We start from the raw sequence: 21,849 nt of genomic DNA, 5'->3' as shown, positions 1-21,849 counted from the left end.
AGAGCAGGATAGAGGCAGGGGGTGGGGGAGCTGTGCTCGGGTGAGTTGAATGTTCAAAGCCTGAGTCTTGTTCCTCTGCCCACACTGGGCCTAGATTCTTCCCCTACTCCTCCCTGATCTGCCTGTACAACCTCCCCTCCATACTCTGACCCCAGGGACAGAGCTGGTGGCCCTGAACATGACCGGCCATCTCGGAGCTTCCCTGGGGAAGCCCCAAGCCCCACCATTTCTTGTGCTCTGTTGGACCCCAGCACTGAGCACAAGGGTCTGGCACAGAGTGCACCCTCAATCAATTTGGGAGGACTAAGTGGTCCTGCCAATGGCTCATAATGGAAGCTGGGGTACAGAGGGAGATAGGGGAACCAGGATGGGGGGAGAGAAATAGGGTGACTGGCTGGGAGAAGTGGAGAGTCACAGACAAAGAAAGAAAACGGAACTGCAGAGGAACAGAGGGGGAGACGGACAGCGAAGGGGAGGAGACAGAGAGACAGAAGTCAAATAGAGCAATAAAAACTCAGAACAATGGAATAGACGCCAGGAGTCTTCTCATCCAATTCCTTCCTTTCACAAATGGGGAAACTGAGGCCGAGCTGGAACAGGTGACTTCTCCAAGGTCCCACAGTGTGAACTCACAGTAGAGCTGGGGAACTGTTGGGCCAGATCAGCCTGAGGTCTGGCTCCCTGGCCCTAGGTGCTGGTGGTGGCCCTGGTTCCTGCCTCTTTTGTGGCAGGCGGGACCCAGCCCCCACAGAGCCCAGATCCTGTCCTTGAGATCACCATGGCCTGGGGCCTTGAGATCACCATGGCCTGGGGCCAGCTCTGCCAGCTCTTCCTCCACCCCCAGCCCACATCCCCTCGCTTCCCAGCCTCCCCCTCGGCCTTTCATCCTGCGCCAAGGCCTGGGAGGGGGGCAGGAACCACAGGATGGGGCAGCCGCTGGAACAGGGGCCAAGATGCCTGTGGCTGGTGGCGGGGGAACCCACAGGTCTGGGCTTCAAGGCCAGGCTGTCTGGGGCAGTTCCATGGGCCACCTGCCAAAGGGTGGGGGCAGAGGTAGGGGCTGGCCCCCCAGGCTGGGTGGCTACACCCTGAGCATTTTACTGACTTGGGTCCTGCAATCCTCACTATGGGCAAGTCCCTTCCTCTGCTCTCAGCCTGTTAGCTCATCGATGAAATGGAATCAGGAGTCACATTCTAACTCCTGAACCTAAGCTCTTTTTTTTTTTTTTTAAGATTTTATTGATATATTTATTTGACAGAGAGAGACACAGCCAGAGAGGGAACACAAGCAGGGGGAGCGGGAGGGGGAGAAGCAGGCTCCCTGCCGAACAGGGAGCCCGATGCGGGGCTCGATCCCAGGACCATGGGATCATGACCTGCGCTGAAGGCAGTCGCTTAACGACTGAGCCGCCCACGCGCCCCTGCACCTAAGTTCTTGAAAACGATGCACTCCTGCTTTTATATGAAGAATTATTTAGTAGTATTTTTTCAGCTTTATGGAGACACAGTTGACACATAACACTGTGTAAGTATAGGGTATATGATGCATTGATTTGATACATGCATAAATCGCAAAATGATTACCACCATCGTATTAGCTACCGCCTCCCATCAGATCACACAATTACTGTTTTGTCTTTGTGGTTGAGAACATTGAAGATCTCTTCTCTTAACAACATTCAAGTACGTGATGCAGTATTATTAGGGATAATCACCATGCTGTACACTACACGCCCAAACTTCCTAATTGTATAACTGGGAGTTTGTCCCCATTTCCTCCACGCCCCAACCCCTGAAACATCATTTTACTCTCTGTTTCTGAGTCTGTCTTTCGTAATCTCGTATATAAGCGATATGATACAGTATTTGTCTTTCTCTGTCTGACATAGTTCAATGAGCATAATGAAGTCCATCCATGTTACTGCAAATGGAAGAATTTTCTTCTTTCTCATGGCTAAGTAATATACATACATACATATATATATTTATATATGCACATATACATATCACATCTTCTTTATCCCTTCATCCATTGGTGGACACTTAGGTTCTCCCCATATCTTAGCTATTATGAATAACACTGCAATCAACACGGAGGCACAGATACCTTAACAGTAATCATTTTTATTATTAGCAACGATGATGACAATGAGGAGGCACATAATGCTTTCTGTGTTTCAGGAGCAGTTCCGAACAGAAAGTGCTTTTTGTGTGTAATTCACATTTACCCTCATAATACCCCGATCTCTTAGGCTAAGCCCGATTTATTTATTTATTTTTATAGCCATTTTGTACATGAGGAAACTGAAGCTCAGAGAGATTAAGTCACACGCTCGAGGTGGGATGCAGACCCAGGCTGCCTGGCCCCTAGCCTTTTATCTTTCATGGTAGCCTTTCATCAGAGTCATGCATTTAATAAGGCTGCATGTAACCAGCCCAGGAGGGAGCTAATGTAGCCATTTTACAGGCCAGGAGCTGAGATCGGACATCCTCCAGGTCACCCAGATGTTAGGAGGCAGGGCTGGATTCCACCCACAAGAGTGGTCTTGTTTCCAGCCACGCTCTTTCCTATGCTGTGAGAGGCCCCTCTTGGGTCAACCCAGAGGGTAGGAGCAGAGGGAGAGGGTATTCAAAGTGAGTTTTACAAACCCTGGATACCTGACAGGTGTGCTACTGTTTGCACAGCACGTTCACACCCACCAGCTCCTTTATTCTGCCTACAGAGCCATCTGGACTCCTTTTTGAACTCTGTGGGTCCTGGAGACCCTGGCTCAGCCTGCCTTTCTTGCCTGGCTCCCTCTTGCAGGGCCCCTGAACTCCAGCCCAATTGGGCTACCTGCTCTTTCTCATACATATACCCCAACTTCCCACCTCCACACTTATGCTTAGAAGAAGCATTCCTTGCATCTCACTTTGTACAAATCCTCCTCGCCCTTTGGAGTCTAGGTTAAATGCCACCTCCAGGGGCACCTGGTGGTTCAGTCAGTTAGGCATCCGACTCTTGATTTTGGCTGGGGTCATGATCTCAGGGTCATGGGATGGAGCCCTGTGACTGGCTCTGTGCTCAGTGCGGAGTCTGCTTGTCCCTCTCCTTCTGCTTCTCCCCCGACTCATGCTCATTTGCTCTCTCTCTCTTTCTCTCTCTCAAATAAATAAATAAAATCTTTAAAAAAAAATAAATGCTACCTCCAACATGAAGCCTACCCCAATTGCCCCTGCTGGAAGAGGAAAGGGTGTGGGAGGAGGAAACGTATAGGCATTTGTTGAATGTATTCTCTGTGCCAGGCATGTTACATAACCTCACAACAACCCCGTGATGTGGTTTATCCTTGTCCTGTTTTATAGGCAGATATTGAGGAGGAGAGACCTGCCCTGGGTCATGTAGCTAGGAAGGGTGAAGTTTTCGGATTCCCTGGCCAGTGCTCATTCTCTTGCTCCAGTCAGGAGTCCCATGGAGCTGATTAAGGTAGAACTTCCCCTTCTCTTCTTCATGGCTGATCCCTGAGCGGGGCCACCTGACCCTTTCCCTTCCAGCTGTAGCCAGCGCTGCTGACACCTCTCCGCTGGGACTTCAGCCAGGACCGGCTTTTGTTTTGGCTGCTCGCATGCTGAGTCGGAGCTTTGTCTCCCAGGGGCCCTCTCTCCTCTCTGCCTATAAGAGCCTGACCTCGGCTCGTCCCAGCACGTTCTGGCATATTCTCTGGGTCCATCTTGGTAAGTCCCAGGCTGGGAGAAGGGGTGGGATCCACGCTCTGAGCAAGCATCTCGGGAGGTGGGGAGACCAGGTCTCCAGTCCTGGGGATGTCACTGTGCCTCCCTGAATGTCATCCTCACCCTAACCAAGGTCAGGCCCCCAATGTCAAGACCAATACCCGCCACGCTCATTTAAAAACAAAATTATCCTAGAGTCCTGTTAGCCTCGATTGCCACCATTAGAGACTTCTTTGTGTCAGGTGCCGTCTTAGGGAGGCTCTCTTTAAACTTAGCACCGCGGCACTGGCTAGCACGATCCGTCCCACTGGGAGCCACAGAAATTGTCCCATAGTGAGCAGATAAATTAATACAGAGTGGGGCTCAGAGGCAAGGGGACCCAGAATGGATAAGTTTTGAGATGGTGTATAGGATGCAAGTAAGGGAGATGACATTCATGGCGGATGGAAAGTCACACATTGGGAAGGAGAGGACTAGCCCAGTCATACCTGGATCCCATTTGGATCCTGATCCTGCCCAAACTAGACTTTATCATCCAGAAGGACAGCAGACGGTCAGGGCGACAGGTTATCGCGTTCTTCTCTTGTGTAGGAAGCTGGCAACATGACCCTGCAGTGCACCAAGTCCGCAGGACACTGGAAGGTAGGAAGAGGCACGGGGCGGGGGGGGGTGTCTGAGGAGTGAGGAGGGTTCAGAGGTCAAACCCAGGTCCAGGGGACCCCCTTGATCCTCCTCCATTGAATCCCCACCTCATTCTGCGGGGCATGTTATGAGGCCCCATTTTGCAGAGGATGCAGTCGAAGCTCAAAGAGGGGAAGGGACTTGCCCAAGGTTGCACACAGGGTCTCGATTTGAACTGGCGTCTTCTGGTCCCCAGATTTAACCAGTGACACTCTGGCAGAGGTGACAAACTGGTGATTGTACACAGTCTTTGGAAATGGTTTCTTTGGCCCCCTCTGTGTTAAAAAAATTTTTTTTTTTTGAATTTGTCATCAGCCTTTAAAAACCTGGAGGGTCCACAGAAAAGTCCAGATATAGTGATTGTCTTGAGATATTGGAAAAGCTGGCCAGCATTCCCAGGGGGCAAAAATCGGTAGTGCTGAGCAGAGATCACCCATTTATGGGATCTGTGCTTTCCAGTTAGTGGCCCTCCCCCATCAACTATCTGGCCCCTGGAGGCATCTGAGTTTGCAGTCCTTACTTCACCCTGCCCTGCTCCACCCTTAATCCTGGGGTGAGGTCCTAATCCCTCATCCCCCACAGGACTCTGATGCTGGTCTCCACCTTTTCTCTCTGTCACAGATTGTGGTGTGGGATGAGGAGGGCTTCCAGGGCCGGAGGCATGAGTTTACCACCGAGTGCCCCAGTGTCCTGGAGCTTGGCTTTGAGACTGTGCGATCTTTGAAAGTGCTGAGTGGAGCGTGAGTCTGGGGGGGACCCGGTGCATCTAAAGAACTGAATTTTTAATTAAATTAAATTAAATTTTATATGTTTAAATTTAATTAGCTACATGTGGCCAGTGGCTACCGTATGACTTAGACCGATGACTAAGGTCATCTTGGGTGGGTGGGGGGGACAGGAAAGGATCTAGAAAGGGGTGTTCTAGGCCCTACCTTCCCAGGCTCTAACTGTACCAGCGTGCCTTCCTTGGGTCCGAAGTGCTGGGGAGTGTGCAAGACAGTAGTGTAAGGTTAAGCAGGTTGTGCACTGCCCAAATGTACAAATCATCATTCACACAGATCCTGCCTATTGGATGAGGCAGCCTTGTAGGGGCAGACTTTTAGAATCAAGTGTTGGGTGTGAAATGTCCCTCTTAAGCATAAATTCAAAGAAAAAAAAATCACTTGCCAAAAATAGAAGGTAACTATAAAAATATATATAGTAAAAAATAATGCTATTAATCTTTAGTTGAACATTGTTGCCGGAGGCTCTGAGCACAAGGTATGTTGTGTTAAAAGCAAAAGAGAGAGATTAATGAAATGTGGAAGTATTAATGACACACTAATATCACACTGAGGCTTCTATCTATATCAGCAGCTTTTTCTGTAGCACTTTCTGTAATGATGAAAATGTTCCAGGTCTGCATTATTTGAAACACTGGCCACATATGACCACTGAGGACTTGAAATGTAGCTGGTGCATCTAAAGAACTGAATTTTTAATTAAATTAAATTTTATATGTTTAAATTTAATTAGCTACATGTGGCCAGTGGCTACCATACTGGATACAAGTTTCTAGAAGTTTGGGAAGTAGATGGAAAGGAGAGCCATGTTCTCTCTATGTGATTTGGAGTCACTTTATATTATGCCTGTGAGTGCCACTAAGGTAATCTTGGGTGGTATTTATGCACCTCACAGCTGGGGGAACAAACTCTTTTAGCTTCTGCTTTGTACAGGTGGGGAATTGGGGATCAGATGGGAGCAGCAACCTGTCCAGGGATATGTCCAGCAGACTGACAGATTTTGCCTGGAAGGAGAAAATAAGCTCAGGTTTATTACTTACATAAGACAGTCTGTTACTTAAGTAGACAGCAAATGCAAGGTCATCATGGTGGCAGCCTCCTGTGTGTGTCCCTCGTCCCACAGGATGACACCGAAAGGGACCAGATGACAGCAGGAGTGGTGGGCACCCTGCTGGTGAGGACCCAATCCATGCTTCAGCTGTGGCTCGAAGCTGTACCCTCCAGGGTAGGGGTACAGGGATACAGGCTCCTCCCTCCTCCCAGTGTGACAACTAAAAAATGTCTCTAGGCTTTGGCTAAATGCCTCCCAAAGGGTAACTCCCAAATGATAACCATTGGTCTCGAACTCGGGATGAGGGGTCTCTTACCTCTTGCACTCTCTACCCTCTATCCACAGGTGGGTAGGCTTTGAGCATGCTGGCTTCCAAGGGCAGCAGTACGTGCTGGAACGGGGCGAGTACCCATGCTGGGACGCCTGGAGTGGTAACACCGCCTATCCCGCCGATAGGCTCACCTCCTTCCGACCGGTGGCCTGCGCTGTGAGTCCTGCCACCACGTCGTCCCAGTGGGGTTTAGGAACTGACCATCCCAGAGTTCAAATGCTCATGTCACTTCTTCAAGCTCTGTGATGGGGCACCCTTCCCTCCCCTCTCTGAGCCTTGGTCTCTTCATTTCAAGATGTCAGGGAAGAATAGGTAGCATCTAGACCAGACCACCGCACACATTGTGACCCTCACGACTTTGGTTATGACATGAGCTCCTGCGTGTTTTATGTCCCTCTGTTCATGACTCAGGGGATACTGGAGAAGCTGAGTGCCAGAGGTGGCAGGACAAGATGGGGAGGAAGGTTCTATTTCTTCTTCCTGATTCATTATCAGTGTTCCTGGTTTTATACTCTAGTTACTGTTTATGGAGTATGGGTGGAGGTGGGCATGGTTATCTTTATCTTACAGATGAAAGAGCTGAGGCTCAAAAAGATGTATTTTTTTTCTTCAAAAGCAGCTTTCATTAATTTATTTTTTTTATTTTTTATTTTTAAAAAATTTTTTATTTATTTGCGAGAGAGAGAATGAGAGACAGAGAGCATGAGAGGGGGGAGGGTCAGAGGGAGAAGCAGACTCCCCGCTGAGCAGGGAGCCCGATGCGGGACTCGATCCCGGGACTCCAGGATCATGACCTGAGCCGAAGGCAGTCGCTTAACCAACTGAGCCACTCAGGGACCCAACTTTCATTAATTTAAAAATCATACAAGGCGCATAGATTTATCACCCAACGTTCGGAAAGAAACCTGATGCGGCAGAGTAAGAAAAGTCACTCATACCCACACATCTGAGACAGAAGCCCAGTCTTAACAGTGCTGGAGACTTACTTTGTTCTTGTTTGTTATTCACAGATTCTGCCTACACCAACTGATACTGACATCTGTGTCTAAATCTATCCACCTATATCACTTGTACCCATGTATCTAGGCACACTTGCAACTTCGTTACAAAAGTGGAATTGAAATGGAACAAGCTTGGAAACCAGCTTGTCTCACCGGGCAATAGATCACAATCATCCTCCCGGGTGATTAAATCTCACTGACAGCATCATTGTTCATAGCTCCCCAGTATTTCAAGTTGTGAGTAAGTTCATTTGCTCCTATATTCCACAATGGTCCAGGCATTGCGCCGATACAGGGACCCACAGTGGACCGTGATAGATACTATCCCTGATTTCACACAGTTTACAGCTTCTGATTTCGTTTTGTCCTCCAAACCATCCTGACAAGTGGAGGCGGTTAGTTTCATTTTACGAGTCCGGAAACAGCTGAGAAACGCTGTGTGACATGTCCCAGCTGGTACACGGAGAGTCAGGATTTGAACCCAGATCACAATAATCCTCTTCTTACCTCAGTTAACCACTTGATCCCCCAGTTGGGGACATTCAGGTTGAGTCCCTTCCTCCCTCCCTTCCTCATCTTTTTATTTATTTTTATTTAATTTTAAAGATTTTATTTATTCATTTGACAGAGAGAGACACAGCGAGAGAGGGAACACAAGCAGGGGGAGCGGGAGAGGGAGAAGCAGGCTTCCCGCTGAGCGGGGAGCCCACGTGGGGCTCGGGATCATGACCTGAGCCTAAGACAGACACTTAACGACTGAGCCACCCAGGCGCGCCCTTCCTTATCTTTTTAATTGTTATCTCCAAGGCTGGGATAAACATCCTTGCCGCTTATTGGTTTCATAGTTGTTTTCCCTGTGTACATTTCTGGAAGGACAAATGGTATATACCTTTGGTAAGGTTTTGTTGCCTTATCACCCTCCCAAAGGGTTTGTAAGAAAGGCTGATTTGGGGGGACAAGAGTAGGGGTGTCAGCAGAGGCTCCTGGGTTCTCATCTGGGTGCCTGGTGGTCCGACCGTTTCCTCTGCCTACAGAACCACCGTGACTCGAGGCTGACCATCTTCGAGCAAGAGAACTTTCTGGGCAGGAAAGGGGAGCTGAGTGATGACTACTCCTCCCTCCAGGCCATGGGCTGGGATGGCAATGAAGTGGGCTCCTTCCACGTCCACTCGGGGGCGTAAGTGAATCCAAGGCTCTGCCTGGCAGGGAAAGAGAGGCTGTTGGGAGGGGTAGGGATAACTCCTGTGAAAACTCTGTGCTGGGGACTTTGGGGCTCTGATGCCCACATTCCAGAGGAGGACACTGAGGCACAGGGAGGGATCAGGCAGAATTTGTGGGACCACGAGTGGCAGAGTCCCATATCAAACTGATACTATGCCCAAAGGATATTTACTGACCCTTGTCACTAGCTTCAGGCACAGCTGGATCCAGGTGCTATGGCAGGGGTCTGTCTTTCTCCCTCTCTTGCTCTGTCTGCCTCACCGTGGCTATATTCTCAGGCAAGCTCTTGCCAAGCAAAGGCAATGGGGCAGCTTCATCCTTACTCCAGCCAGCCCCAGGGAAAGAGAGGGCCTCTTTCTTAGCGATTCCACCAAAGGTTCTAGGAAAGGCTCTCACTGGCCCAACTTGGGTCATGTGCTCAATTTTGACCCAGTTGTCCTGTGCAGGAAGGGGGTGGTCTGATTGGCTAGGACTGATCACATGCTCGTTGCCAATTTTCCCACATTGCCTGAGAGGTGGAGGGGTGGGGGGGTCTCTCCCCCGGAAGAGGAGAGAACTGATGCCCAGTCATGAAGAAATAGGTGTGGCTCAAGCAACCTGCTCCAAGTCCACCAGGAGCTAGGTGACTGAATCCGGTTTCAAGCCCAGAACTGACTGACCCTTCCCACACTTTCCCCCAGGGGCTGGCAGGTGAATGCAAGATGTGAGGTCTTCACTTAGGGAGGACATTACAATCACCTTCTAGGTGCTGTTTGGCTCCCGGCGGGGGCGAAGGTGGGAGGTGGTTTTTGTTGTTGTTTGTTTGTTTTTTTTTTAACCATCAGAGAATCTTGTTGTTCCAGAGTAGGATGGACCTCTTGTGATTCTTGAGTCCACTTCTTCCTTATAGAGGGGAAATGGAAGCTCAGAAAATGAGACACCAATTCTTGTCCAATCCTGAACAATGTAAGGGTCAATGAATGGAAAGAACAATAACCTTTTCCTTGGAAGGGCTTCTGGCTAAGGGAGGAGGGGAAGGAATAAGATTCCTCCTTCCTCCCTCCTTCCCTCCCTCCCTCCTTTCCTTCCTTCCTTCCTTCCTTCCTTCCTTCCTTCCTTCCTTCCTTCCTTCCTTCCCTTCCTCCCTCCCTTCCTTCTTTCAGTATTTATTAGCCCCTCCTCTGTGCCGGGCATTGCACTCTGCACCAGAGATCCCAATGAACCAGACACACACACACCCCTACACCCAGGAGCTCACCTGCTGTCAGAGGAGGCTGACATTTTACAAATAATCTGATAATTGTCTAATTATATGAGAGCTACAGAGGACCAGTAAGAGTGTGGCCTGACTTGGAGAACCAGTCCTCAGAACAAGCTGAGACCCGAAGGATAAATACAACTTGGCCAGTGGCTGGGCAAAGAATGGCTGGAATGGTGTTCTTGGCAGAGGGAACAGCATGATCACAGGCCCAGTGGTGTGGGGGGAGGGGAGCAGGGCACATTCCAGGCATCAAAGGAAGGCCAGGATGGCTGGAATGTGTATGCAGCACGGGTCCCTTGGTCCCCGTGTGCTCACCTTGCTGGTGCTTCTCTAGGGTAACGGTCTGCCTCTTCCCTTCCCCAGCTGGGTTTGCTCCCAGTTTCCCGGCTACCGAGGCTTTCAGTATGTGCTGGAGTGCGATCACCACTCAGGCGACTACAAGCATTTCCGAGAGTGGGGCTCTCACGCCCAGACCTTCCAGGTGCAGAGCGTCCGCAGGATCCAGCAGTGAGCAGGGGGACCGGCGCGGGGCTGAGGAACAAACGCGTGCCTGTCTGGATGGAGGAGCTGTGGAGGTTCTCCTGTGCCCCCTTCTCTGCCTCCCCCCGTGGCCCCTGTGAACCCAGCAGCCATGTGAGCCAGTTCATGCACCGTCAGCACGAAAAACAAAAAGTAATAAAAAAGAAGGTCTAGTGCTAGCTTGTGCTTTTCAATTTCATTGATCCTTCCAAGGAACCGATTTTTCCGCTTTGTTGATTTGTTCGACCATTTGTCTGTGTCCTGCTTCGCTGAGTCTTACTCTTCACCGTTTCTTTGCTTCTATTTACTTTGGGTTTACTTTATTCTTAATTTTTCTAGCTTGTAAGGGTAGACTCTTGGATCATTGATTGCAGGTGCTGCTTTTCTCCCCCAGTAGAGTCTTTTAGAGCTATCAATTTCCCTATGAACACAACTTTAGCTGCTTCCCCCCAATTTGAATCATTCAGTCTGATAGTTCCTAGTTTCCCTTGTGAGTTCTTCTTTGGCCCGTGGGTTCTTTCATGGTATCTTATCTTTTGGGATTTTCTAGATATTGTATTGTTACCGATTTGTTCTCAAGTGCATTGTGGTCAGAGAACCACTCTAAAGATTTCAACACTCGTACTTGCTTCGGCAGCACATATACTAAAATTGGAATGATATAAGATTTCAACACTCTAAAATGAGCCCAGACTTATTTTAGGGCCAAGCGAATTTTTTATTTATTTATTTGACAGAGAGAGACACAGCGAGAGAGGGAACACAAGCAGGGTGAGTGGGAAAGGGAGAAGCAGGCTCCCCGCTGAGCAGGGAGCCCGATGCGGGGCTCGATCCCAGGACCCTGGGATCATGACCCAAGCTGAAGGCAGATGCTTAACGACTAAGCCACCCAGGAGCCCCTTTATTTATTTATTTTTAAGATTTTATTTATTTATTAGAGAGAGAGAGACAGCGAGAGAGGGAACACAAGCAGGGGGAGTGGGAGAGGGAGAAGCAGGCTCCCCGCTGAGCAGGGAGCCCGATGTGGGGCTCGATCCCAGGACCCTGGGGTCATGACTTGAGCTGAAGGCAGATGCTCAACGACTGAGCCACCCAGGCGCCCCATCTATTCTTGATAGACTTGGATGCGCAGTTGAAAACTGATTAAATTTTGCAGTTATCGGGTATAGTGTTCTGTCAATGTCAATTAGGTCAAGTTGAGGTTGGTTGGTGTTTTTGGCAAGTGTGGGTTAGATTTTTCTACATTTTTTCCGATTGTTTTAAACTCAGATTTTTATCAATCACTGAAAGAGGGTTGTTAATATCTCCTATTATAACCTGGGTTTATCTGTTTCTCCCTTTAGTTTTATGCATTTTTGCTTCCTGATTTTTTTTTTTTATTCCAGAATGTTGATACTTTGTTATTAGGTGCACTTACATATACATATATATACATTTATTTTTAAAATATTTTATTATTTATTTATTTGAGAGAGAGCATGTGAGAGAGAGAGAGAGAGAGAGAGAGAGCATGAGCAGGGGGAGGGGCAGAGAGAGAGGGACAAGCAGGCTCCCCGCTGAGTGGGGAGCCCCATGTGGAGCTCAGTCCCAGGACCCTGAGATCATGGCCTGAGCTGAAGGCAGACACTTAACCGACTGAGCCACCAGGCACTCCAATACATACATATTTTTTAAGTAATCTCTACACCCGACTTGGGCTTGAACTCATGACCCTGAGATCAAGAGTCTCACGCTCTACGGACTGAGGCAGCCAGGTGCTCCTAGGTGCACTTATATTGAGGATTCCTATCTTCCTGCAAAATTGTCCCTAGTTTGTGTTTGTTATTTTACTTTTTAATTAAATTCTTTTTTTAAAAAAGACTTTATTTGTTTATTTGACAGGGAGAGAACACAAGCAGGGCGAGCAGCAGGCAGAGGGAGAGGGAGAAGCAGGCTTCCACCTGAGCAGGGAGCCTGATGCGGAACTCGATCCCAGGACCTAGAGATCATGACCTGAGCTGAAGGCAGACACTTAAACGACTGAGCCCCCCAGGCGCCCTAGTTGGTGTTTTTTAAAGCCACGTGCAAAGGGAGCCAGTTCTCTCCCCTCGCAAAATTTCTCGTATTCCTTTTGTCTTTACCCACCGTTTGCTCCCACGCACTACCTTGGATTCTCTCAATTAACATCTTCTACCCTCTACAGGAGGTCTTTAAAATGAAGAAATAAACTCCCATGCCACTTGCAGCCTGAGTGGGGAGACAGGGCCCTAGCTCGGGCTCTCTCCCCACCCCCTGGTTCTTTATCATGTTGACTGCCTTAACTTCATAAGCCTTCTGGCTCTTTTTCAAGAATGTCTTCCTCTGCCGTCTGTAAGTGGGATGGAGACCGGACAGGGTGGGGTCTGAGCAGGCTGCTGGAAATGATAACATTATCTGGCTCAGGAAGGGAGGGATGTGTTTGGGAACATTTGCTCTTGAGTAATTAACCCCTCATTGGTTATCGTCCCATCCATTCAGACGATCATTTGCCTGGGACCCTCTGTACGCCAGGCCCTGGAAAGTGGTACACAAGACACTTGAAGTCCTTTCTATGGGGAAGTAGGATGAATCTCCGGTGGGTCGCAATATCCTGTGATACCGGGGGAAGCATGCGGGCTGTCAGGCTGGGAGGGTAGGGGCAGAGGACAGGAGAGGAGTGGGGGAGAGGCAGACTCTCCTTGGTGCTTATCTCTACCACCACGTCTTCTCTGAACTTGATCCCTGAATGTCTAGCAGCCTCCCGGACACCTCCATGTGGATGTCTAATGCACGTCTCAAACCGAACCCCTCAACACAAAAGCTACACTTTTCCAGCTGTTCAGGCCAAAGCCAAGGAAGAACCCATAACATTTCTCTTTCTCTCTCACTCCGTAATCCCGATCCATCGGCAAAACCCGCGGGCTGTACTTTCAAAAGGTACCAGAATCCAGTCGCTTATCACCATCCGCATAGCTCTCACCTTTGCCCACAAGCAACCTGTTCTCTTCCCCGGATAGCCAGAGTGGTTGGTCCTGTAAAAATGGAAGGCGGATCTTGTCACCCCCTTGCTCAAAACCCTCCCACACTTTCCCATCCCACTCCCAAGAAAAATACAATACAAAACACAGCAACACTTTTGTAGTTTTCTTCAAGGCTGGCCATCACCTGACTCTTCCGTGTCCTCTCTGACCTCAGGTCCCTCTGGTGAGTCTTCTCTGAACGTGCCAAGGACATTTGCCTGCTCTTTGCCGAAACAAAACACCACAGACTGGGGGGCTTAAGCAACAGATAGGGATGTCTTCTGGAGGCTGAAGTCCAAGATCAAGGTGCCATCAGAGTTGGTTTCTGGTGGGGCCTCTCTCCTTGGCTTGCAGATGGCTGCCCCCTCTCTGTCCTCATGTGACCGGTCCTCTGCACACCCGCGCACCCCTGGTGGCCCTTTCTTTTCCCGGAAGGACCCAGTCCTACTGGGTTAGGGCCCCACCACGATGGCCTAACCTAGTCACCTCTGTAAAGACCTTTTCCCCCAATTTGGTTACTTCTGAGGTACTGGGGGTTGGGACTTCAACATGTGAATTTGGGGCGGGGGAAGCATGTCAGTCCACAATACCAGGTTTATTTCCCCCATGCTGAGGTTTTTTGGTTCTTGCTGTTCCCTCAGACATTTTCCACCAAGCCCCCCTCACCTAGAGTCAAAGGTTCATAGGCTGTCAGACTTGGAAGGAACCTTCTAGATCAAATCTAGTGTTTCACAACCTTTTCTTAATTATTGTCCTCCCTGCTCCAGAAGTCTTTTTAGACATTCTTTTCCTGATGGTCACCCCCCATGAAATTTTAATAAATTTTATATTATGATTTAATACAAAATTATATTACAATTTTTAAAAAATATTTTATTTATTTATTTGACAGAGAGATAGTGAAAGCAGGAACACAAGCAAAGGGGAGTGGGAGAGGGAGAAGCAGGCTCCCTGTTGAGCAGGGAGCCCGATGTGGGGCTCCATCCCAGGACCCTGGGATCATGACCTGAGCCGAAGGCAGACGCTTAACGACTGAGCCACCCAGGCGCCCCTAAAATTATATTACAATTTTAATACAATGTGTATCTGTGTATGGCCTCTATGTGTGTCTGTGCTTTACAGAAAAAGATTTAAGGTTAATTTTTTTCCTCCCCGAGAACCAACTTTCACCTCCTGGGGGCGCTGTTGCCCCCAGTAAGAATGTATAATGGAGTCTCATCCTTTCTTTAGCTTTGCAGGGAAATGGAAACCCCAGGAGGGATAAGGACTTGCCTAAGGACATCCAGTGTGTTAGGCAAAGCCTGGATTAGAACACAGACTTGCTGATATTCTCCAACTAAACCCAATTCATTCATTCATTCACTCAACAAACATGTACCAAATGTCTACAATATACCAAACTCTGTTATAAGTTCTGAGGATCTAACAGGGAATGAAACAGACAAAAATCCCTTCTTTTGAAGAATTTTAATTCTAGTTAGGGGACACAAATGTTACCGCCCACAGCTCCATGGTTCTTCAGTTAAGATTTATCAAAGACTGTTTTGCAGTGTTGTTACATTGTTCCTTGAAAAAAAAATTACATCCAAAAGGTTTGGGCATTGTTGGTGTTGACTCTGCAGGTCTTCTAGAAACCTGCCATAGTTTATTGTGTATTGTGATTCCCTGGATGGGAGAATGGAGTATTCAGAGTTTCCCAAACTAATTTCACCACAAAACTCTTACTATTATTATTATTATTTATTATTATTATTATTTTTTGTGGTGGACCCATCTTGCATGACAGGTGACCTGAGGAACACAGGTGGGACATGCTAAAGTTAGCCGTGATAGTCAATCACAACCTAGTATGAATTAGTTTCCATGTTTGGGTCCTGCTGTTCAGCAGGGCTTTAGGAAATGGACTATGAAAGAAGTGAGTGCTGTCTGACTCTGACCTCTGTCTGTCTGACCTCTGGGCAGGCACCACCCTCTGGGGAAGCGGCCATCACAGCCCCAGGTTTGCATCCTGGGCTTACCAGGTTGTGATATCAGTTTCCTCCTCTGCTAACTGGGGACACACAAGACCCGCTTCTTTCCTTTTGAAAAGTTAAATGGCGTATTATACATGCCTATCCCCAGGACACGTACGACGTAAGCTCTCAGTAACGGTTGGTGGAAATTGTTGGCATTATTCTACCTCTCTGTCCTTTTGCTTTGACACCCCCAGTCTCTACTTCCAGTCCCTTTACCTTGGGTACCTTCCTTATGATAATGATGATAATATTGTTGGTACATGTGATGTTGGTTCCTTTCTCATGTCATGTAATTTAAATGTCACAGTAACTCCTTGACATCATTCTTATTCCTTTAAAACTCATCAGAATCTTGAGAGTCCTAGGCTCAGAGAGGTCAAGCAACTTGCCTGAAGTCATCCAGCCTGTAAGAGGACTGAGCTCACTGTGGACTGTGTAAGGTTTGGGGGAAGATTAAAGAGTTAATGGGCACTAATAGCATTAGGTAAACAGTAAGTTCCTAGGCTCCTGTCCTCTCTTAATAGAGTTGAGAAAGTAGCCCCTCACATTTTAGTATGAATAACTGGGGAGCTTCTAATCTAATCTGTCTAATCTATCATAGTCTTGGATTCCTGGGGGACAGAGCAGGCACTATTTGCTGAATGAGTGAACAAATGGGGGAGGCTCATTAGAATTTGATGGCAGTCCTGTTAAGAACCAGAGTCAAAGCCAAGGGGGAGGCTGGTAACCATAAAAAATGGTGCCCCAGATGTGCGATGGCAGCTGGAGTGACAGGCAATAATGAGACAATTTGTCAGGGGTGATCTTAGGAGGGGAGGAAAGAGAGCATGAAATTATTTTTCCTATCTTGCCAGGAGACCAATTTTCCCAGGTTATGAAGGCAAGGGAACTTGAATTATTGATGCGATTTGGCCAGAAGCAGCGGTAGGCACAGAACGCCCATCATCCAGAACACTGCACCCAGCCAGCAGGACCGACCCCAGGATCCGGAACTGCGGATCCCAAACCCATGTCCTGTGGGCCCCGAGAGGGGAGGGGACTGGTCCAGGACCACACAGCAAGCACTATCCACGTTACTGCTCCCGGGAGCGGACGTGGCACCGAGGGTGACCACGCATTTGGAGTTGCACACACTTGGGTCTGATTCCTGGATCCCAAGTTTGTCAGCCAAGGTGACCTTCCGGGGGGGGTGTGCTCTTGCAGGGGAGGCTCTTTTTATCCTTCACTCATGCCCTCTCTGTCTCCACGGCCCCGTCTGTCTAGTTCCTTCTCTTGTCCACAGGCTCCTTTCCCTATGGTCTCACCGAGTCACTCCCCCAGGAGTGAAGGCGCTGTGACCACACAACAGTGGATATTGTCGACTGGAGAGGAAAGAAACGACCTAGAATGGAAGAGGGTGACAAGCTGAAGATTTCACTCATGTTGGGTGAGTTTGAGGGAGGAGGGCGTGAAGGAGGGAAGAAGGGAGAGGAGGGGGGAGAGAGGGACATGCTTTTCCCTGCACACCTATTCATCCCCAACAAGGACCAGAGCAGTGCCATGATAGCGACCCAGCCCCTGCCACAGCCCTTTGTGGAAAGGAAAAAGAAAAGCATCTACTGAGCTTGCTGGGCACAGAGCCAGGCCCTCACACATCTATCAGGGCAGAGCTCCAGCCACTGGTGCGGGCTGACCCCCCACCCGACCTCCCCCACCTGGCCTGGGGTGGAGTCCTGAGCCCGCTCCTGCTCCCTGGGACGGTGCACCCGCCTGTCTCTACTTCCTGGGGCCTCTGTTTACAGGGGCCTTAATTACAGGATTAATGGAGGGGAAATATCACGAGGTGGGGGGCCCTTCTTTTCCTTGGGAGGCCCTTTCTTTCCCCATTGCGAGCGCCTGAATCTTCTGACAACAGAGCTAAAGGAGGCCGGCCCGTGGGTCACGACAGCTTCCTCCCAGAGATGGCAGTCTGACCTTTTCACCCTCTGGGGACTTTCAGCAGCTTCTAGGAGGAGCTTTGAGTTTAGAGAATCATTCTGTCTCCTTTCGGCACTGAATGGGGTTGGTCCCCTTGGATCCTGGAGGCCAGAACATGACCCTGACCTGGCCAATAATAGTCACTGTGACTGGGGGAGGGGCACATGACCCAATCTGAGTCAATGAGAGCCAGCTCTGGAACTTTGGTGGGAACCGTCTAGAAAGAGAAGCTCCCTTGGTGCTGGGCTTGTTAAGTTCTGGGATGGAGACTTGGAACTTGCTGCCAAAGCCAGACTAAGAACAAAAGCAGCATAGAGGAAAGCAGGGCTCAGAAAGGGTGAGAATGTGTCTCAGCATCCTATGACACAGATGTCCCCTGTGCCTTTTATCACAGGGACTAAATTACACTCTCCCCCTGCCTTTTCTTTTTCTTTTTGGCTTAAGTCATTCTAGGGTGGCTTTCTGTCATTTACACTTACTTGGAAAGGTCCTGAACTCTTTTACATCTCCAAACCCACCTGAGGAAACAGAGGACCTCACCACATCCCCTGCTCGCCCCAGCCTTGGTGGGTTTTCTCTCTGGGAAGGTGGTTCCTTTTTTTTCTCCCTTGTTGTAGCTCACAAGTTCAGGGCCCCTCAACCCTCTGGCCCTATTGCAGGCTTTAGTGACCACCTTCTTTCTTGATCCCGGTCTCAAGCTCCTCTCCCCCTAGCATGATCCACCCCCTTGCTCAGATGAGAAGACGGAGGCCAGGAAAGGCAAGTTGATGCGCTCAAACGGGTGCAGAGAATCACAAGCAGAGCTGGGATTCCACCCCGGGACTCCTGACTATGTCCAGGGCCCTTCCTTCTGTCCCCCTGTGGAGAAGCAGTGCAGCCTGGTTCTGTCTTGCATGACACTGATTTCTTCGTTGAGATTCAACCAAAAGCTCAGCCCCCACCGGCTGGGGTCTCAGGCCCCACCCGCGGGCCAGGCTGCTGGGGCGCATACCCGGTCTTGCATCCGGAGGACTCGCCTCCTGAGACCTGCGCCGCACTGCCACCTGGTGGTAGTGTTTGAGAAGCACACCCTCCCAGTCGCCGGCCGAAGGCTGTTGCTAGACCGGGGGCAGTGGAAATAGAGACAGAGGCACATGGGGCAGTTTCTGGGAAATTAAGGATCTGATATTAGATTAGGGGTCCTGATATTCCTTTTCTGTTTTCAATATCAGCCACGGCCATGTCTCTATGCCTCTAGTTTCTTTTCTCCTTGTAGACCTTGGACACTCACAAAACTAATTGCATTCTCTTTTTGCCTAGGCTGCCAGGGTGCTCAGAACCAACCGACAGTCCACTGGATTATTAGCAACTAGATAGAACCGTGTGACAGGCATTTGGAAGAAGAACTTAACCCTCGATTTCCATATTCCTTTCTCTGGGTTTCATTTTTCTATCTTATTTTACATTTAGTTTTCTGGCTATGCTGAGTTTTATAAACCACCTTAACTCCCTCTTTTGGGGAGGAAGGGGCACAAAGCAAAGTTATACATTCAGAAAGAGCTTGCTTACTTTTTTCAAGCGTCAGTTTCGTCCCCTGTAAAGTGAACACAGGTATCCCTGTCTTGGAGGGTTTTGTGTGGGTTTGAGAAGATCAGTTAATATAAGAGCCTACCTTATTCCCACCTCTCCATCCCGCAGGGCTCTCTGCTGCTTGCCTGTGGCAGGCCAGGATGCATAAGGGATCCCAAGTACAGATCACTTTGTCCCCAGTCCCCCTGTGCTCTGTAGGCCACCTGGGTTCCCTGGCTAGAGCCTGGTGCCTTGGGGTCCAGCCCCTGCCTGCCTTCTGGAGGACTTTTGGCCTCCAGAATCTCCCACCTCCTGTCTGCAGGCACCGCGACATTCCCAGTTGATTTGCAGAGAGCCCAGATGCATCTCATAAATAAAGAATGTACTGTTCTGCAGACTGGCTGCAGCATGGCCACGCGGGGGTAGGAGAGTCTGGAATAGACAGGAGCCACGGGAGGCAGGGAGGATCGTATTGGCACTGCTGGTCAGAGGGGGGAGGGACCGTGAGAACCTGGGAAGGTGTAATGGGACCAGGGTGGGGAGGGGGCTTTATGAAGCCAGGATCTGGATGTAGATTGTTGGGACTGACTCTTGGTTCAGATACCCTCTAGCTGTGCTTCTTTAGCCTCAGTTTTCCTTTCTGTAAAATGGCAATGATATCAATATGTGGCACCATCGGGCTATTATAACTATTGCTTTTATTTTATTGTTAATTTTTTTCTTAAAAATTCTATCTATTTATATAAGAGAGAGGGAATGGGGGAGGAGCAGAGGTAGAGGGAGGGAGAGAATACTTAAGGAGACTCCCCGTTGAGTGAGGAGCCTGATGTGGGGCTCCATCCCAGGACCCCGAGATCACAACCTGAGTCAAAACCAAGAGTTGGACTCAGCCACCCAGGCGTCCCCTAACTTGCTTTTATAACATTAGGCCAGAATGGGCAACACAATAAAGGTGCTGTAAGTGTTACTATTTGCTCTGAACTTCCTTAGTGTCTTTCTTCCCCAACACTTTTGTGTGGCTTCTGTCACGGGAAGCAAGCAGGGTGGGGTTAGGACTGCATCCGTGTCTGGGGAGAGGACCACAAGTTACAGGAATGGGGAGGAAATATAGAGGCGCTCAAGGTGACAGGTGCAGGTGTTTGGAGCAAGAGGCAAAGACACCATCACTGCTCACAAAAGGTGGACGAGTCCCTGAAAGGGTGGGGGTGCATTTCTGCAAGCACTTCAGGGTGTGCGCTCGAAGTGTTTGATTGGCTTATGAAGGAGAAGGTGACCTTTGGAAGGTAGAAGGAGCTGGGGACCGTGGGGACACATGATTACATCATCAGCTTGGCCACACTGGAATAGAGCCCTCGGGTAAGTCACTTTTCCTGCCTGGGTCTCTGTTTGCCCATCTGTGAAATGGTTAGTCAGAACTGCAGGGTTTTGGGGCCCCTGGGCGGCTCAGTCGTTGGGTGTCCGGCTTCGGCTCAGGTCATGATCCCAGGGTCCCGGGATTGAGCCCCACATCGGGCTCCCTGCTCCACTGGAAGCCTGCTTCTCCCTCTCCCACTCCCCTGCTTGCGTTCCTGCTCTTGCTATCTCTCTCTGTCAAATAAATAAATAAAATCTTAAAAAAAAAAAAAAAGAACTGCAGGGTTTTAAGGTTTAGTTCTTTTTTTTTTTTTTTAAGATTTTATTTATTTATTTGACACAGAGAGAGAGACAGCGAGAGCAGGAATACAAGCAGGGGCAGAGGGAGAGGGAGAAGCAAGCTTCCCGCGGAGCAGGGAACCCTATGCGGGGCTCAATCCCGGGACCCTGGGATCATGACCTGAGCCGAAGGCGGACACCCAACGACTGAGCCACCCGGGCGCCCCCATAAGGTTTAGTTCTTTTTCGGACACGCATACACTGAGGGTGTCCCGTGGGTCAGACCCTATGCCAAGCCCCTGGTGATACCATGGTGACAACACGGAGCAATTTTCTCCCGAGAGGAATCGCACAGACCGGTTATGGAATGTGCGTGTGTACAACAGACAAGCAAACGAATCGATATAATCCCAAACTGAAATCAGCCCCAAAGGAGAGGGGCACGTGTCGGTTAGGGATTGTGTGTAACTAATGGCCTTGACCTTCACCTGGAGGTCGGAGAAAGTTTCGCAGAGACGACGAGGCCAGGCAGGGCTGGGCTGGGAGGTGTGCCGGCAAGCAGGAGCTTGGTGAGGGGTGAACTCGGAGCGTCAGCGGGGGGCCAGCCCAGGAAGGGCCTTGCAGGTAAAGGTAAGATCTTGCTTTGCCTCCTGTGACCTGTGGGGTGTCACCGGCTGTGGGCGGGGGAGTGATGAGGCCAGCTCTGCAGTTCAAGAGGCTGCTGGCTGGGGTGAGGGGAGTAGATGGGAGGGGGTTGCAGTGGAGGCTGGACATCCCAGGAGGGATGATGAAGGCAGAGACGGCCGTGGCATTGGGTGGAGGAGGATGACTTGGCGGAATGTTCAAGAGGATACACTGATGGGGCTGGGGGTGCCTCAGATCTGGGGGTCAGAGGGTATGGCTCCTCTCAGGTGTCGGGGGTCCGTGTAAAGTCTTCCGCAGGGCTTGTCTGGCTCTGCCGGGATCTGCCCATAAAGGGAAAGAAATGAGGTGGGAGGGTGGGGAGGGCGGGGAGGATGGGGGAGGTGGCCGTGGTGCTGGATGAGGTCTGTGCCTTTCTCTGGCAGCAGCCAGGAGGGGCTGGCTGGCTGCAGCACCTGCTGGGTGGAGGGAGGGGGAGCACCTGCTGGCTGGGAGGGCTGGG

General features: G+C 49.7%; 1 protein-coding gene across 1 annotated transcript; it reads left to right on the top strand.

The window, feature by feature from the left end:
* Positions 1–3,683: 3,683 nt before the first annotated feature.
* On the top strand, positions 3,684–10,716 carry CRYBA4 (crystallin beta A4). The gene is made up of 6 exons (XM_021703517.1): positions 3,684–3,714; positions 4,303–4,353; positions 5,014–5,132; positions 6,571–6,712; positions 8,592–8,734; positions 10,382–10,716. The coding sequence occupies exons 2-6, from the start codon at positions 4,315–4,317 to the stop codon at positions 10,527–10,529; spliced, it is 591 nt and encodes a 196-aa protein (XP_021559192.1). The 5' UTR covers positions 3,684–3,714; positions 4,303–4,314; the 3' UTR covers positions 10,530–10,716.
* The last annotated feature ends 11,133 nt before the right edge of the window (positions 10,717–21,849 follow it).

The sequence above is a fragment of the Neomonachus schauinslandi genome, chromosome 14 (genome assembly GCF_002201575.2).
Source record: "Neomonachus schauinslandi chromosome 14, ASM220157v2, whole genome shotgun sequence".
Classification (NCBI taxonomy): Eukaryota; Metazoa; Chordata; class Mammalia; order Carnivora; family Phocidae; genus Neomonachus; species Neomonachus schauinslandi.
Note: the sequence above shows the minus strand (reverse complement) of the source record. Positions and strands in the feature narration are given on the sequence as shown.